The sequence below is a fragment of the Falco rusticolus genome, chromosome 17 (assembly GCF_015220075.1).
Source record: "Falco rusticolus isolate bFalRus1 chromosome 17, bFalRus1.pri, whole genome shotgun sequence".
Classification (NCBI taxonomy): Eukaryota; Metazoa; Chordata; class Aves; order Falconiformes; family Falconidae; genus Falco; species Falco rusticolus.
The window spans coordinates 1,537,076-1,554,907 of record NC_051203.1 but is presented as its reverse complement, the minus strand read 5'-3'; the positions used below and the strand labels follow the sequence as shown (position 1 = coordinate 1,554,907).

Sequence of the window (17,832 nt, the reverse complement as noted above, 5' to 3'; positions counted from 1 at the left end):
CACCGACAAGCCCCCGGCACCCCGCGACGACAGCATCAACTCCTCGGTCCTCAGCGCCACCCCCAACCATGCCCGTGTTCCCGGGGAGCCCTGCCGGTCCCGCTCAGCCTCCACCGCAAGCCCGGGGCAGAACGGCAGGTTCAAGGTCGGGGGGACCCCCCAGCTGCCCCCCCGGCACGGCCCCAAGGCGCAGAGGAAGGTGTCGGATCCGGACTCGGTCAGCTCAGTCTTCTCCGACACCCCCATCGTGGTGTAGGGGACCGTCCCCAGGGATGCCCCCTGTCCCCACTGCCGCTGGGACCCCTTCCCGACGGATGCGCTGCGGGCAGGAGGGGCAGCCCGGCCCCCCCCGCCCCCGCCACATCCCCAGCTTGTGGGGGGACGCGCCATTGCCCCCCTGGACTGAGCATCGCCGCTGGCCACCCACACTGGCTTCCGCCAAGGTCACCGCCACTGCGCTGGCACCACGAGGGACAGGGGGTCTCCGGTGGGAGCAGCGTGGCCGCAGAGCAGGGGGGCACCGGCCCCGCTGCCCACCGGGTGCCGAAGGACTGGGGGTGACAGTGACAGTGCCGGCTCAGTGGGTGCCCCCCAGGGATGGCAGCAGCAGGGGCACCCCCAGGCACTGGGAGGGGGGCACCTGCCCCCTCCCCACGGTGCCAGCCCCTCCCCGCGCCCCCCTGGCATGTGTATCGTGAAGCATGAGTCCAACCGAGCAGCATGTGCCACCCCGGCCAGCGCTCGGCTTCGGGGGGACACGAGGGGCATGTCACCCCCAGGGTGCAACTGCCCCCCCCAGCCCCCGCCCCGTGCAGCCCACAGCCACAAGCAGAGCCCCCCCCCCCCCCGCAGGGAGTGGGATCCTCGGGGGCTCCGGCACCCCAAATGGGGGGTACCCCCTGCACCCCCTGGCCCTGCGCCCCAACAGCCCAGCCTGTGTCCCCCATGTGTGTCCCCCCAGGCCGTGTGTCCCCCCGCCCCGCGCTGGCGGCTGCCCGCTGATGCCTTGGCCAAAATAAACGTGTTTCCCCGTGGTGCCTGCGCAGCCCTCGCAGTTCCGGGGTGCTGAAGGGTCCTTGGGATGGGGACCCCTCACTGGGCAGGGGGGGGTCAGGGACAGCGCCACCACACCAGCCTGGCGGGACCCCCCCCCGACCTCCCAGGATGGGGAGCCAGGCTGGTGGCAGGGGGCTTAGGCTGCATGGGGGCCCCTGCTGGGCTGGTGTCCATCTGGGGCACATGGGGGGGGGGGCTGGGGAGCAAGGGGTGTGGGGGAGGAGGGGGGGCTCACGCTGCCACCCTGGTCATCCTCCCCAGCGCACCCACCCCTGGGCCCCGCCGACCTCCTGCCTGTCAGGCTGTGCTAGAAGGGGGCCTAAACACCACCCCCCCCAGCACCCCAGTGACCCCCTCCCAGCACCCCACTGGTCCCCCCAGCACCCCACTGACCCCTTCAGCACACAGTGACCCCCCAGCACCCCTCTCCCAGCACCTCAGTGACTCCCCCCAGCACCCCAGTGACCCTGGTGACCCCCTCCCAGCACCCCACTGACCCCCCCAGCACCACACTGCCCCCCCCCAGCACAACGCCCCCCCCCCCCCCCAGCCCCCAAAATAGCATGGGGACCCACAGGACACAACCTGCTCCCCCCCGCCCCTCCATTACTCAGCTTTTTCTTTCTTTCTTTCTTTTTTTTTTAAAAAAAGAAACAAAAAACAGCAATAGTAATTCTTATAAATATCCGCGGCCAGTGGGGGGGCCCGGGGGGGGCCCGGTGGCCGGTCCTGTGCCAGGACCCCCCCGGCCGCGGCCGCCTCCGCTCCCGGGGGCTGGTTTAGCAGCAAGAACAGAACTGAGAGTCTTGAGGTATTTTTCCGGAGGTTGGATTTTTCCTTCTCGTTTCCTTGGGGGTGGGGGGGAATTGGGGTCGGTTGTATTTTTTGTTTTTTCCCCCCTCCTTCCTCGGCTTTTCGGCATTTTTCCAGCGAGGGCTTCCTCATGCCCGCGGTGGAGGGACGTGGGGGGACACCCACGCCTGGTGGGGGGTGGCCCCGGTGGCCCCTCCGTTAATGGGCTTTAGACTGCGGGAGAGAGGTGCTGGGTCAGCGGGGGGGGGGGGGGGGGGGCAGAGACCCTGGGCCCCACCGTGTCCCCCGACCATGTTAGGGTGTCCCCACAGTGTCCCCCACCCAGGGTTAAGGTGGCCCCAGAGGGAGCATCACCCACCATGGATGAGCGTGGCCCCAGAGGGTCCCCATCCCACACCCCACACCCCCCCAGGGTTAGGGTGGCCCCAGAGGGAGCATCACCCACCATGGATGAGTGTGGTCCCAAAGGATCCCTATCCTCCCATCCCCCACCCCCCCCGCCCCCAGCCCTGGGTTAGGGTGGCCCCAGAGGGTCCCCATCCCCCCTCCCCCAAGGGTTAGGGTGGCCCCAGAGGGAGCATCACCCACCATGGACGAGTGTGGTCTAAGAGGGTCCTCATACCCCACCTCCCAGGGTTAGGGTGGTCCCAGAGGGTGTCCCCCCACCAAGGGTTAGGGTGGCCCCAGAGGGTCCCCATACCCACAGCCCCCAGACTTAGGGTGACCCCAGAGGGAGCATCACCCACCATGGATGAGTGTGGTCCCAAAGGATCCCTGTCCTCCCATCCCCCCCCCCGCCCCCAGCCCTGGGTTAGGGTGGCCCAGAGGGTCCCCGTACCCACAGCCCCCAGATTTAGAGTGACCCCAGAGGGACCATCACCCACCATGGATGAGTGTGGTCCCAGAGGGTCCCCACCCCCCCTGCCCCCCCAGGGTTAGGGTGGCCCCAGAGGGTCCTCATACCCCCCCCAGGGTTAGGGTGGCCCCACCCCACCCACGACCAGGATGTCCCAGGACCCAAGACCACCGTGTTCCCCCTGCAGTGTCCCCTACCCTGTGCCAGGGGGACCCACAGGGTCCCCATGGTGTCCCTCACCTGAGACGCGGGTACCCCCATGGCATCGCCCACCCAGGGTCAGGCTGTCCCAGAGGGTCCCCACGGTGTCCCCTACCAGGGACATGGGTGTCCCCAGAGGGTCCCCACTGCATCCACCACATCACCCAAAGACCCAAGGCCACAGTGTGCCCCAGGGACCCCCACCCAAGGTTGGGGGGTACCCAGAGGGTCCTCATAGTGTCCCTCAGCTGGGACACAGGTGTCCCTCGAGGGTCCCCATGCCACCCCCTACCTTGACCCCCAGCGTCCCCCTGCTCTGAGGGCTGGGGTGCCCTCAGGCAGCCCCAAGCCCTGTCCCCTGTGGGTGCTGGTGGCCCTGGGGGGTCCCCCCCATTTCACTGCTGGGTGCTCACTGCAGGGCACCCCAACACCCGCCGCCACCCCCCCAGCTCAGCAGGGACCCCCCCTCCCATCTCAGCCCTACCTTCAGGGCGCTCCGCTTCTCCTCGAAGCCCAGGGGGGTGCCTGGCTTCTTCCTGCGGACGGAGCCCCCCAAGTCGGGGGGTGCCGGGCTGGGGGGCGGCGGGGGAGCAGGCAGGGGGGGCGCAGGCTTGGGCTTGACGGGCCGGCAGTAGGTGGCCGTGTTCTTGCGCTTCTTTACCTCATCCTCGGAGATGCAGCGGGGGGGCAGTGGCCCCCCCGGTCCGTGCAGTGGTGAGCCTTGGGGGTCCGCGGCGGCAGCGGGGGGTCCGCGGCACTCGGGGGGGGGCAGGCGTTTCACTCGTGTTGCACCGTTGAGGACGGCGGTGGAGGAAGCAGCCGGGCAGCCCGGCGGGGGGGGTTTCGTCTTGCCGGGGAGGGGGGAAACCTGGCAGCTGGGGGTTTTGCTTTTGACCCCATCCCCTGAACAGGTCCGTTTATAGGGGGGGCCGCCAGCGGCGAGGGGGGGGCTTCCATTTGCGGGTGTCCGGATCCATCCCGCCGGCCACTTCCCGGGCTCGGGAAGATTTGCTGGCCTTGGTGGAAGGCAACTTGCTGAAGGAGGGCGAGGGGATGTTGGCGGGCAGGGGGGAGGTGATGGACTGGCTGCCCCCCCCCCCCGCACTCGGGCTGGCTGCAGGCGGCCGCGGCGTGGGGGGACCCCACCGTGTAGTTGAGGCTGGCGGGGACCCGGCCCTCCCAGGTGCCGGGGGGGGCTGCTGCTGCCCCCAAGGTCCGTGGGGGGGGGGGAGGAAGGGGGGGCGGCAGGACCACAAGGGGGGGCGGCAGGGCTGGGGGCGGCTGGGGGTGTGTGGAGAGGGGGCTCAGCTGCTGGAGGGATCTTCCTGTGGGAAGGGAGGGGAAAGGTGAGATGGGACCCCCCCCCAAATCCCTGCTCCCATCCCTGGCCCTCCCACATCCCTCCCCCGGTTCAGGTGGGGAGGGGGTGAGACAGGACCCCCCCCAGATCTCTGCTCCCTGCCACATCCCCCCCAGTTCAGGTGGAGAAGGTGAGACAGGACCCCCCCCCAAAACCCCTGCTCCCATCCCTGACCCTTCTGTGTCCTCCCCAAACCAGGCAGGGAGGGAGTGCGATGGGACCCCCCCCCAAGCCCCCACTCCCATCCCTGACCCCCCCCCCCCCATCCTCATCCTCCCCAAACCAGTCAGGGAGGGAGTGTGCTGGGACCTCCCCCAAAGCCCCCACTCCCATCCCTGCCCCCCCACCATGTCCTCCCCAAGCCAGGCAGAGGGGGGGTGCGATGGGACCCCCCCCCAAGACCCAGCTCCCACCCCTGCCCCCCCTAGTTCATGCCACGCTGGCACCCCCGGAAGGGCAACCCCCACGCTGGGGCTGGGTGGCTTTGCACTCTGGCCCCCAGCAGCACCCACTGCCCCCCCCCCAGCCGCTCCCTGGCCCCCAGCAGCACCCCCAGCACCCCCCGCCCCCCCGGCTGCTCCCCCCTCACCGCCACATGTGGGAGCTGAGGTGCCGCTCCAGCATGGAGCCCAGCGCCGAGCAGAACCGGTCAAGCCGCCGGTTGAAGACGTAACAGCCGGGGCTGACCAGGCGGCTCCCGAAGGTGCAGAACTGTGGGGGACCCCCACCCAGTCAGCATGCCCCCCCCCCCCCCCCCCCCAGCATCCCACCCAGTGCAGGGCCCTGCGGGATGCAGCCGGGTGGGTTGACGGGGGGTGGGTCAAGGGTCCCTAACCCACCCCGGGGTCCCCTCACTCACCGCCTGGGGCCGCGGTGGGCGCGTGGGGGGGCGTGGGGGCTCCTCGCCCCCCTCCTCCTCGCTCTCCTCGCTCGACACCCGGCTGCCCCCCTTGGGCAGGGGGAAGGGGAACACCCCCGTGCCCCCCTCCCTAGAGGCGGCTGGCGCATCCTCAGAGTCACTGTCAGAGGACAGCCGGGCCCTGCACCAGAAATTGGGGGATGGGAGACGTTTGGGGTGCCCCGTATGGGGGTGTCACCATTCCCACCCCCCTCCCCAGACGCTGGGGTCCTTACCTGGGGAGCAGGCAGTGGGAGTGGGGCAGCTTGGCTCGGCAGGGGGGGGTGCTGGGGGGGCCGGTGGGGAGCTGCGGCAGTGAGGAGGGGTCCTGCGGTGGGGGTGGCAGTGGGTCCTTTCCGGGGGGGCTCCTCTCCTTCGGGGCCTCGCCCTTGCGGGAGCTGGCCTTCAGCTCAGCCACCAGCACGTCAAAGTCCTTGGCTCGCCCCTGCACCTCGCGGCGCTGGTGCACCGAGTGGATCTGTGCCGGGCGACAGCGGCGACGGGGTCGGCGAGGGGGGGAGTGGCGAGAAAACACCCGCCGGGACCCCCCCTCCTCCAAAAGCCTCTGGGCAGGATGACGGTGGCCCCTCCGCTGTCCCCCCCACCCCCGGGCATCCCACTACCTTGCAGGTCAGCAAGCGGGTGCAGATCTTCTTGGTGTCGGGGTTGAGCACGCCGCACTGCCTGTTCAGGTCGCACTCCTTGCCTGCGGGCAGAGGAAGGCAGCAGGATGCCGGGGGGGGGTCGCAGGCGTGGGGCTGAGCTCTGTTTTGGGTGGGGGGCAGCAAATGCTTTGCCCTCCCCCCCCCCCACCCTCCATGTCTGGCCCCGGTTTTGGCAGGATGAGAGTGGCGGCGGCGGGGGGGGGGGGGCTCTGGCGGCAGTGGGGAGGCACGGCCTCACCGGGACCACCGCTGGCTGGCCGTGGGCCCCCCCTCTTCAGGGGTCACCCCAACCCACCCCGGCCAGGGCTGGAGATGGAGGCCCCCCCTCCTCAGAGCGACAGGCTGCAGCATCCCCACTCGGGGGGGGACACACAGCAGCCCTGAGAGTCATCCTCTGTGGGGTGGGGGGTCCACCACCTCATGGCCCCCCCGTGCCCCTCCCCGGGGCGAGTCCCCCCGCTTTTGCCCCCAGCCTGGGTCCTGCTAATGGCATCGCTCCCTGTCCGCAGCATCTGCCCAGCTCCCATGTCTGGGGGGGGTTTACACACGCGAAGGGGGGGGGTGTTTGACCCTGGCTCACACTCTTGCCGCACGCCGCCGCCGCCGTTCCTCCGGGCCAGCCGGCACCGCGGGCAGGGACCCTAAACCTGCTGGGTGAACGGAGCTGGGGTCAGGGCACGGCTCCCCGGGGTGTGGGAGGGGAGGTGGGCGATGCCCCCTGGGTACCTACCCCGCTGCTGGGCCCGGCCACCGCAACACCGGCACCGGGATGCCGCATGGGGATCCAGTGCCGCGCGGCACCGACCTGCCGCCCCCACCCCGTCGCCGGCAAGGAAAGGGGGACTCACGCGCCAGCTTCTTGTGGGATCTGGGGGGCGGCTTGGAGGCACCCGCGTCCTTCTCCCCCGGGGCAGGCGCGCTTTCCGGTTTGCACCCGGGGCCGTCAGCGGGCATCGCCGAATCCCCCCCGACCGCGGCCGACACTGGGGGCTCTTTCGGCACCGCAGCGGTGGCGGGTTTCCCCAGGGGTTCCTTGGAGTTGGTGGGCATGGCTTTGGGGGGCACCTTGATCCCGTGCCCGTCCGGTTTGGGGATGCTGGGAATCTTCTCCAGGTTGACTACAGGCACGAACAGGCTGGGGAGAGAATTTGGGGAGGGGGTGTCAGAGCGGCCGGGCGGCGGGGGAGGGGCAGAGCCGCCCGGGCCGGTGCCTCACCAGAGGTTGTTGTCCTTGTCTGGCCGCTCGGGCAGGGGCTGGACGCGCCCACGGGCACCGGGGTGCTTCTCCCGCAGCGCCTTGGCCCCCCCGGGGGTCCCGCCGGGGGTCCCGCCCGCCTGCCCGTTGACGGCGACGTGACACTTGGCGGCGGCGGCGCGGGTGTAGAGCTTGCTGAGCGGGCCGTGCCGGCGTTCTGCCGGGATGGCGGGGATGGAGCCGGGGAGGGGGGAAAGCCCAGCGTTAGCCCATGCCAGGGGTCCCACCGCCAGGAGCCCCCCACCCTGGGCTGCACCGGCACAGCCAGCCCCGGCTGCCTTCCCGCATCCCTCCCAGTGTCAGAGGGGATGCTGGGGGGGGAGCCATGCCCGGAGCCCCCCCGGCTCACCGCAATGCTTCTGGAAGGCCTGGGGCTTCACCACCTGGCTGCAGTGGTTGCAAACCACCAGGTAAAACTCATCGTGTGCCGGGCAGTGGCCGAAGATGTTCATGTCTGTGGGGCGAGAGGCCGGTGAGCCGCGGCTGCCGGTGCCGCGGGAAGCGCCGCAGCCCGAGGGTCCGGGCTGGAAGCCAAGCACGGCCCCAAAACGCTGGGTTTTCACCCCAGAAGGGGGCTTACCTTCCTTAATCAGGGTCATGGCGTCCAGTTTCTTGCCAGCGCTCTTCCCGCTCTCCTCCAGCTCCAGGCCTGATCCTGCCAGGGACAAAACGCCATCAGCAGCGGCCGGCACAGGGATGGTCCCGTTGACCCCCAGCCCTGGCCAGCATCGGGGGCAGCCACCGAGTCCCCACCGCCGGCAGCACCACGGCTCCCGGCACCATTAAACGGGCTAAAATCAAACCAGAGAGACGGATCCATCCCGGGATGGGGGGCAGCCCCCTGTGCCACCGCCCCCAAGGTCCCTGTCCTGCCACCCACGCTGAAAGCCCACCACCGGTGGGATACCCCGGCCTGGCTGGGATGGGACACCCCGGTCCCCACCCCGCCACAGCCCCGCAGCCTCACTGGCCGTGCCCAGCGTGTCCTGGCCCCAGCCGGCGGCACCAGGCTCTGCTGTGGGGGGACTGGTGTCCCTTGGGCCAGTGGTGATGGTGTCCTGGCCAGCTGGGCCATACTGGCTGCCCAGTTCCATCCAGCAGTGCTATACTGGGCACCCAGGGCTGTCTGGCTAGGCCATACTGGGTGCCCAGTTCCATCAGCAGTGCTAAAGTAGCACCATGGCTGTGCAGCTGGGCCATACTGGGTGCCCAGTCCATTCCCAGTTCTATCAGGCCATGCCATAGCAAGTGCCCAATCCCATCCAGCAGTGCCACACTGGGCACCCAGTCCTGCCAGCTGTGCTATACTGGGTGCCTAGTCCTTCCTGGCCGTGCTATAGTGGGTGCCTAGTGCCATCCAGCAGTGCCATACTGGGTGCCCAGGCCTGACCAGCAGTGCCATACTGGGCACCCAGCCCTGACCAGCACTGCCACACTGGGCGCCCAGCTGTGTAGAGCCCCTTCCAGCTGTGCCGGCAGCCTGTGCCGTGCCCGCTGGCTGCCTGGTCCTGTCCAGCCAGGACATGGGGCACTGGTGGGGCAGTGCCCACCCTGAGTAGCTGGTGCTGGTGGCCACTGTGCAGAGCCCACTGGGACACTGCTGAACTCCCAGTACAGGGCACCTGGTTCCCAGTGCCCTGGCTGGGGTACCCAGTGCCACCTGCCTGGTCTGAGGTAATGATGGCAACCGGTTCCCAGTCTTGGCTACCCAGTTCCTGGTGTGGGCTACCCACTGCCCACTGCACCCAGGGGTATCTGGCACCTGGGGTGGGGCAGCTGGTAATTGGCTCCCAGTAATGGGCGTAGGGTTCCCAGTGACCAACTGGGCTGCCCGGTTCTCAGTGCCCAGTGCAAGATGCTCAGTGCCGGGTTGAGCTGCCCAGTGCTGGGTCCCTGGTGCCTGGTTCCCAGTGCTGGATGCTGGGTTTGGCTGCCCAGTTCCCAGTGCCCGGTTCCGAGTGCCAGGTCTGGCTGCCCAGTGCAGGGCTCCCAGTGCCCAGTACAAGGTGCCCAGTGCCAAGTCAGGCTGCCCAGTGCAGGGTTCCCAGTGCCTAGTTCCTGGTACCTGGTTCCAGTTTTGCCTGCCCAACACAGGGCTTCCAGTGCCCGGCTCCTGGTTGCCCAGTTCCCAGTGCCAGCTCTGGCTGCCCAGTGCAGGGCTCCCGGTGCCCGGTTCCCATTGCAGGCTGCCAGTTTTGGCTGCCCAGTTCCCAGTGCCAGCCCTGCCTGCCCAGTGCAGGGCTTCCAGTGCCCGGCTCCTGGTTGCCCGGTTCCTGGTGCCAGCTCTGGCTGCCCAGTGCAGGGCTCCCAGTACCCGGTGCTGGCTGCCCAGTTCCCGGTGCCAGCTCTGCCTGCACAGCACAGGGCTTCCAGTGCGTGGCTCCTGGTTGCCCAGTTCCCAGTGCCAGCTCTGGCTGCCCAACACTGGGCTCCCAGTGCCCGGTGCTGGCTGCCCAGTTCCCAGTGCCAGCCCTGCCTGCCCAGTGCAGCGCTTCCAGTGCCCGGCTCCTGGTTGCCCGATTCCCGGCTGTGCTTGCCCAGCGCAGGGCTCCCGGTTCCCGGTGCTGGGTGCCCGGTTCCCAGTGCCAGCTCTCCCGGTCCAGCGCAGGGCTCCCGGTGTCCGGTTCCCATTGCAGGCTGCCAGCTCCGGCTGCCCGGTTCCCGGTGCCGGGTACCCGGTGCAAGATGCCCCGCTGCCGGTGCCCGGTTCCCAGCGCGGGTCGCCCGCCGCCGGTGCCCGCTGCCCGCCTGCCGCGCGGCGGCGCTAGGACCGGGGGGCGGCGGGCGCGGCCCCGCTGGCGGCAGCCCCCCCGCCCGCCGCCGCCGCCCCTCACCCGGCTCGGCCGGCGGCCCGGCCCGCTCCACCCAGGCGCTCCAGCTCTGCCCCGCGAACTCGTCCAGGCTGGGCAGCCGCCGCTCCGCCGCCATCGCCGCCGCCGCGCGCCCACGCGCCGCCATCGCCGCCGCCGCCGCCGCCGCCGCGGGAGCGCGCCCCCCCCGCCGCCGCCGCCCCCGCCCCGCGCGCCCCCGCGCATGCGCCGCGCGCCCCCGCCCGCCCCGCGGCACCACGGGCGGTGTAGTCCCGCCAGCCTGCCCGCCCTGCCCGGGGCTGCCCCGCCACCGGGACTCCCCCTCGAGGGACAACCCCCCCGCCCCGGGACCCCCCCCCCCCCACCCCCCTCCCCGGCACCGGCACGGGACCCCCGCCACCGGGACCCCCCCGCTCCGGGCTCCCCCCCGGCACCGGCACGGGACCCCCGCCACGGGACCCCCGCCATGGGACACCCGCTCAAGGGTCACTCCCCCGCCCCGGGACCCCCCCCGGCACCGGCAGGGGCTCCCGCCACGGGACCCCCCCTCAAGGGATATTACCCCCGACCCGGGACCCCCGACCCCGACCCGGGACCCCCGCCCTGGGACACCCCCTCAAGGGACACCCCACATCCCCGGGACCCCCGCCCCGGGATCCCCCCGGCAACGGGACCCCCCCTCAAGGGACATCCCCCTGCCCCGGGACCTCCCCCCGCCCCGGGATCCCCCCCGCCCCGGGACCCCCCCTTAAGGGACATCCCCCCGTCCCGGGACCTCCCCTCCGGCACCGGCACGGGACCCCCGCCACGGGACATGCCCTCAAGGGACATCCCCCCGCCCCAGGAGCTCCCCCCGCCCCGGGACCACCCGTCAAGGGACACCCTCCCACCCCGGGACCCCCGCCCCGGGACACCCCCTCAAGGGACACTCCCCTCGCCCCGGGACACCCCCCCCCCCACTGCACTGGCTCGGGACCGCTGCCCTGGGACCCCCGCCACGGGACACCCCCACCTCGGGACCCCCACCACCACGGCCGATCTGCGGCGCTCAGACCGGGGGTCCATACACCGGCAGAGGGGCTGGGACGGGGGGTCCATAGATCCCTATGCGGGGCTGGGGACCAGGGGCGCGTGTACCGGCATACGGGCTGGGAACCGGGGGTCTCTATACCCCTATAGTGGACTGGACAGCCAGGGGTGACATATACCCCCTAAACAGGGCTGGGGGCACGAGGTTACCCCTGTTTGGTGCTGGACAACCAGGGGTTATATACACCCCCTATAAGAGCTGGGGACCTGGGGCTCACCCCTATATAAAACTGGACCCCCAGGAGTAACGTATACCCCCTATATGGGGCTCAACAGCCAGGGGTGACGTATACCCTGTATACAGAGCAGGGGATTCGGGGGTCATGTATACCCCCTATACAGGACTGGGGACCCCAGGTTGTCCCCCTATGGGACTGGACAGCCAAGGGCAGTATGGACTGCCTATACTGCCTATATAGGCACCTATATAGGGGCTGGGGACCCCGGATCCTATATGGGGGCTGGACTCCCAGGGTTACATATACCCCAACACAGGGGGGACAGCCAGGGCTATATATGCACCCCATACCCAGCCGGGGACCCAGGGCTTATACATACCCTATACAGAACTGGACATCCAAGTGCTCTATACCCTTCTATAGAGTTGGACAGCAGGGGTTACCCCTATAGAGAGCAGGATGCCCAGGGGTTATATATAGCCCCTATACATCAGCAGGTATTCAGTGTTTAATTACTCCCTGTACAGAGCTGGATACCCAGGGTTATATACAGCCCCTATATAGAGCTGGGCACCCGGGCTTGTTATATTCCCCTATACAGTGTTAATACACACTGTTAAATACAGACATTTAGGTGTTAATATACATCCCCTACAGAGAGCTGGCCATCCAGGGCTTCTACACCCGCTTTGGACATAGGGTGTTATCTATAGGAGGGCAGGACACCAGGAGTTACCCTGTGCAGAGCAGAACATCTGGGGGGGCGGGGCGGGGAGGGGGCACGGTTATATATAGCCCCTGTACAGAGCTGGGCCCCTGGGACTTATACGTATATATCCATATAGAGCGCTGGACACCCAGGTATCACATATACCCTTATATACGGAGCAGGACATCCAGGGGTCGTACTCCCAAGAGAGAGCCAGACACTGGGGGGTATATGCACCCCTATCTAGAGCTGGTACCCAGGACTTTTATACGCCCCCCTACAGATGCGGACACCCCCGAGTTACACGTAGAGCCCCCCTATACAGAACGGGACACCCAGGGTTACGCAGACCCCTATACACTGCCAGGCAGCAGCAGTTAATGCCCCCTACCCAGGGTCACGCAGACCCCCTATAGCATCCATACCCCCCGACACCCCGTCCCCGGGCTGGCGGCCGGCGCGAGGTCCCGAGGGACAGGCGGGACCCCCGGGGGACAGGCGGGACCCCCGAAGTGGCTACTGCTTGTCGATGGCACCCTGCTCAGCCGCGCTGTCACGGGGTGCCGCCGGCGCGTGCCACGACGTCTCCTTCAGCACGAACCAGCAGTTCCCGGCCCACAGCAGGAAGTTGATGAAGCCGAAGAGCTGGGGGGGAGAGGGGAGAGAGACCCCCGGTGGGGGGCACCCACGGGTGAGCCCCAGTCCCGGGCACCCCGTGCTCCTTGTGCGTCCCATGTGCCCCATGCAACCCATGCACCCATCACGCCCGATGTGCCCCGTGCACCCCTTGCACTCTACACACCCCATACACCCATGCCAGGGGGTGCATCACCACTGCCCACCCTGGCGTGGGGGTCCCCGATGGCTGGGGGGGTCTCATGGGGGCGCAGGTTGGGTGCCACAACCCATGGCACCAACACGGAATCCGCACCGTGGCCACGGAGCCCTCTCCTGGCTGAGCTCAGGAATCCAGCACGCGTGTGCACACACAAGGGCTTGCGGCATGAGTGTACACGTGTGTGCGCCTGCATGTGTGTACGTGCCTGTGTGCATGGCGTGTGCATCCTTTTCACACGAACACATGCGTGTGTGAATCCCTGTGCGAGTGTGCATCCGTGTGTGTGCATCCCTGTGAGTGTGCATCCCTGTGCGAGTGTGCATCTGTGTAAGTGTGCATCCCTGTGCAAGTGTGCATCCCTGTGTGAGTGTGCATCCGTGAGTGTGCATCCCTGTGCGAGTGTGCATCTGTGTGAGTGTGCATCCCTGTGCAAGTGTGCATCCCTGTGTGAGTGTGCATCCGTGAGTGTGCATCCCTGTGCGAGTGTGCATCTGTGTGAGTGTGCATCCCTGTGCAAGTGTGCATCCCTGTGTGAGTGTGCATCCGTGAGTGTGCATCCCTGTGCGAGTGTGCATCTGTGTGAGTGTGCATCCCTGTGCGAGTGTGCATCCGTGTGTGAGTGCGCATCCGTGTGCGAGTGCGCATCCGTGTGCGAGTGTGCATCTGTGTGCGAGTGTGCATCCCTGTGCGAGTGTGCATCCATGAGTGTGCATGCCTGTGCGAGTGTGCATCCCTGTGCGAGTGTGCATTCCTGTGTTAGTGTGCATCCCTGTGCGAGTGTGCATCTGTGTGAGTGTGCATCCGTGTGTGAGTGTGCATCCCTGTGCGAGTGTGCATCCGTGTGTGTGCATCCCTGTGAGTGTGCATCCCTGTGTGAGTGTGCATCCCTGTGTGAGTGTGCATCCCTGTGCGAGTGTGCACCCGTGAGTGTGCATCCCCGTGCGAGTGTGCATCCGTGTGCGAGTGTGCATCCATGAGTGTGCATTCCTGTGCGAGTGTGCATTCATGTGCGAGTGTGCATTCATGTGCATAGGCTTGGCAAGCCTGTGCAGGCATCAGCACACACATGTGTGCATGTGTGCACACACGTGTGCCCCCGCCAGGGTTGGGGGCTGCCTGGCTCTGCTTGAAGCACCATAAATCCCTCGCCCAAGCAAATCAATATACGTGCCCACGTGTGCACGACTGTATAGGTGCCCGCGTGTGCCCCCGTGCCCACGTGCAGGGCGCCCGGCTCTCACCACGGAGATGTTGGCCAGCCCCATGGCCGGCGTGGCGCCGGCGTTGCAGACCACCTCCTGGCCCTGGCAGACCCCCATGGCGGCGATGAGGCTGGCGGGCCGCGTGGCCGCCTTCACGTCGGTCAGCCCCTTGCCCCACGCCGCCGCTGCCACCAGCCAGAAGAAGGCGAAGCAGACGGTGACGCAGAAATCCTGCCGGGATGGATGGGGACATGGGGACGGTGGGCTCAGCCCCGGGACGGAGCGGTGCAGGATTTGCCCCCCCGCCCAGGGATGCAGCTGCCTTACCGCAAAGGGGAGCTTCTTATTTTCGCTGTAGAGGGAATGAAAGCGCAGGTAAAGCACCAGAGCGGCCATGGCGTAGAGGAAGCAGAAGACCCCCAGGGTCACGAAAAATTCAGCAGGAGCAGAGAAATCGCCGATGAGGTGCAGGGTGCGGGTTTCTGACTCCTCCTCACAGTCCGGCATCTCAAAGGGGATCTGGTATAACCTGGGATGGCGGGAGGGGGGGAGTGGAGGGGACAAGGGGGTTGGTGGGTGCCCAGGAGCAGAGGGGACAAGGGGGACGGTGAGTGGCTGGGAGTGGAGGGGACAAGGGGGATGGTGGGTGGCCGGGAGCGGAGGGGACAATGGGGACAAGAGGGGGTGGCTCTGCCAGCCTGAAATAACCATGCTGGGGTGGTGCCCCAGGGATGGAGGGCATGGACCCGCTGCCGGGTCGGAACTGGATCCTTTGCCGTGGTCCCGTGCCCCAGCATGGGGCTGGTGGCCAGAGGAAGGAGCTAAAACTGTGGTTCGCAGGTGGCCCAGCTCCATCGTCACCATCCCTGATTAACGAGGATCCCTTATTAACAGGGATCCCCCCAGGTGGCGTCAGCACTGGAGCTGGGGTTGGCACCCCCCTCTGGGGTTGGCACCCCCTTGCCCACAGGCACCATGGCCACGGTCCCATGGGGGTCCCGAGAGGGTTTAACCCCAACCCAGCACCCCACATCCCCCCCCCCCCCAACTTGCTGTGGAGCCACGGCAGGTGCCGGGATGAGTTCTGGGGGGGGTCCAGGTTCGGTGCCCCCTCACCTGAAGGGGTACCCGAACTGGACGAAAATGGCGCTCATCTCTTTGGTTTCGCTGCTGCATCTCACCGTCACCCCGGTCTCGCCGCTGAAGGAGCCACAGGCCCCGAAAGCAAAGATGGCGAAGAGCTACAGGAGAGGAGCAGCGGGTCAGGGGGGAGGGGGCTCAAGACCCTGGGTACCCCCCCACCCTAGGGTGGGATGCACCCAACCGGGGGTTTGCACCCCGCGGCGCTGAGTCACGGAGGCCGCGGCGGTGCAGGGCGAGCTGCCACCCCACAGCTGTCACCCGCGTGCGCCAGCACCGGGGTGGCCGCCGGCACCGGGATTTGCAGCCGGGGGCGAAATAAGGGAGAGGCGGGGGGGTGATGCTGGGGGGGGGGGCGCGGCAAGGCCAACCCCCACCTGAATTCTAGGCAGGGTGCTGAGTGCTGGAGCAGGTTCCCAGCAAACCAGGAGCATCAGCACAGTGGGGCCCCCGAGGTCCCCCTGTCCCCATTGGTCCCTCTATCCCCATCGGTCCCCCTGTCCCCATCGGACTCCTGTTCCCATCAGTCCCCCTGTCCTCATTGGTCCCTGTATCCCCACCAGTCCCCCTGTCCCCATCAGTCCCTCTATCCCCATCGGTCCCTCTATCCTCATCGGTCCCCCTGTCCCCATCAGTCCCTCTGTCCCCATTGGACCCCTGTTCCCATCAGTCCCACTGTCCTCATTGGTCCCTGTATCCCCATCAGTCCCCCTGTCCCCATCAGTCCCTCTATCTCCATCGGTCCCCCTGTCCCCATCGGTCCCTCTGTCCCCATCGGTCCCCCTGTCCCCATCAGTCCCCCTGCCTGGGGAGGTGCTGCTGCTGTTTCTCATCCCTCGCACCGAGCGGCTCTCATCTCCAGTGGAGGGTGCCGGGAAAACGCTGATCCCAAACAGTTTTCTGGCAGCTCATCCCGGCTGAGCTCACGGCTTCCCGGGGCCAGCTGGGTGAAGCCGAGAAGCCGAGCGGCCAGGCCTGATGCCGTGGGGATGGGCAGGCCCACGGGTAGCACCAAGGGTGGAAGCAGGAGCATTAGCGGCTGCCCCAGGGATTTTTCTCCCTTACAGTGTCCCTGCCAGGGCCTGATCCTGCTCGGTGGCCCCACTGGCAGGGGGTGCCCAGTGCCTCCCCGGGTGGGATTACCAAAGCAGAGAGCTGTGGGACGGGGGGAAAAGCCCCCTCAACCCAGCTCCTCCAGGCGGGAGATGCTCAAATGGTTCCAGCTTCATGCCTCTGGGCTGAGCGCCCCCCCCGTGCCTCAGTTTCTCCAGTGCTGGCACCTGGGTGCGGGGCTGGCTGGGACCCCCCCGGCCACCGTGCTGCAGAAATGCCGCCCTGAAATACAATCCTGGAGCCATTCATGGCACGGCCAGGATGGCGGCGGGGCCGCAGGCGCTTGGCTCCCCCCAGCCCTGGGTCCCCCCTCCTGGGGCCCACCGACCCCCCATCCCCCTCCCCATCCACTTGCCCCATCCCCCCTGAGCCTGTGGGAATGATGGGGACCCAGCACCCCAATGTCATCGTCTCCTCTGGCATGGCCAGGCAAAGCCACCTGCTCAAGGTCACTGGGGGGGCCGTGTGGCCCGAACCCAGGCGTCCGGGCGGTCCCGCACCCCACGTCCCCCGGAGCCCCCCCAAGATGGGGTCCCCATGCCCAGGGCTGACAGTGGGGGGGGAAGGGGGGGGTTCTGTGGAGGGGCAGGGGGGGCTCCAGGGTCTCCTGGGGATTTAGGAAAGCAATGGGGCACCCTAAATCTGGGGGTGGGGGGAAAGTGCTGGACAGGGGTCCCACGGGACCGGCCCCCAAGGGTGCTGGGGAAGAAGCTGTGCCCCGGGGGGGTCCCGGTGCCGGGATCGGGCCCGGGATGGGGGGGGGCACCGCGCGGGGACTCACCCATTCCAGCACCTTGATGAAGCCCAGGGGCTCCTGGAGGCGGCCCCAGCGCACCCCGGCCAGGACACGGTCCTGCGGGGAGAGAGCAGCGGGAGCCGGGGCACCGGGATGGCATCGGGGGCTGCTCCGGGGAACCGGGGGGCTGCACCGGGGAACCGGGGGGCATGCACCGGGGAACCGGGGGGCATGCACCGGCGGCTGCCACGGGGGGAGCGGGGAGGATGCACCGGCCACGGCGGCAGAGCAGTGGAGCGCTGCACCGGGACACCGGGGGCTGCACCGGGCGGCTGCAGCGGGGGGCTGCACCGGGACACTGAGGGGTGCACCGGCGGTAGGACCGGGACACTGAGGGGCGCACCGGGGGCTGCACCGGGACACTGAGGGGTGCACCGGGGGTCGTATGGGGGGACCGTGGGCTGCCTCGAGGGTTGCCCCGGGAGTTGCCCCGGGGAACTGTGCCGGGCCACCGCGGTGCCGCACCGGGAGGCTGCCCCGGGCACCGGAGAGGGGGGTCGCACCGGAACCCTACCTGGAGCCGGGGCGCTTTGTCGCCGGCCGCGGGGCCGCCGGGCTCCGACATGGCCGGGCCGGGGGCGGTCGGTGGTGCCTCCGCCGCCCGCTGGGACCGCTCCGCTGTCGGAGCCGCCACCGGGAACCCCACCGCCCCCGGGGCGGGCAGCACCGCCCCGCCCCCAACAGGGCCCCCGGTCCGCCCCCGGCCACCCCCGGGACAGCCCCCCGCCCCGGTCCGCCCCCGGACCCTCCGCCCAGCGTGGAGCCGGCCCGCAGCGGGAGGGGCAGCCCTCCCCGGGGGTGTGTGTCCGTCCGTCCGTCCATCGGGCTGTCCGACCCCCACTCAGTTCTCCC

General features: G+C 68.6%; 2 protein-coding genes across 2 annotated transcripts; both read right to left on the bottom strand.

Moving 5' to 3' along the window:
- Positions 1-1,868: 1,868 nt before the first annotated feature.
- On the bottom strand, positions 1,869-10,096 carry ATXN7L2 (ataxin 7 like 2). The gene is given in 14 exon segments (XM_037410836.1): positions 1,869-2,082; positions 3,411-3,842; positions 3,844-4,026; positions 4,028-4,169; positions 4,171-4,251; positions 4,876-4,997; positions 5,146-5,326; positions 5,421-5,662; positions 5,808-5,890; positions 6,698-6,984; positions 7,066-7,261; positions 7,454-7,558; positions 7,685-7,759; positions 9,939-10,096. Coding segments are annotated over 14 exon segments (2,268 nt in total). The 5' UTR covers positions 10,063-10,096; the 3' UTR covers positions 1,869-2,067.
- Positions 10,097-11,704: 1,608 nt separating this feature from the next.
- Positions 11,705-17,630, bottom strand: SYPL2 (synaptophysin like 2). The gene is made up of 6 exons (XM_037410835.1): positions 17,495-17,630; positions 16,966-17,037; positions 15,048-15,172; positions 14,259-14,460; positions 13,971-14,162; positions 11,705-12,536 (listed from the first exon to the last, which is right to left on the bottom strand). The coding sequence occupies exons 1-6, from the start codon at positions 17,543-17,545 to the stop codon at positions 12,408-12,410; spliced, it is 771 nt and encodes a 256-aa protein (XP_037266732.1). The 5' UTR covers positions 17,546-17,630; the 3' UTR covers positions 11,705-12,407.
- Between the last annotated feature and the right edge of the window lie 202 nt (positions 17,631-17,832).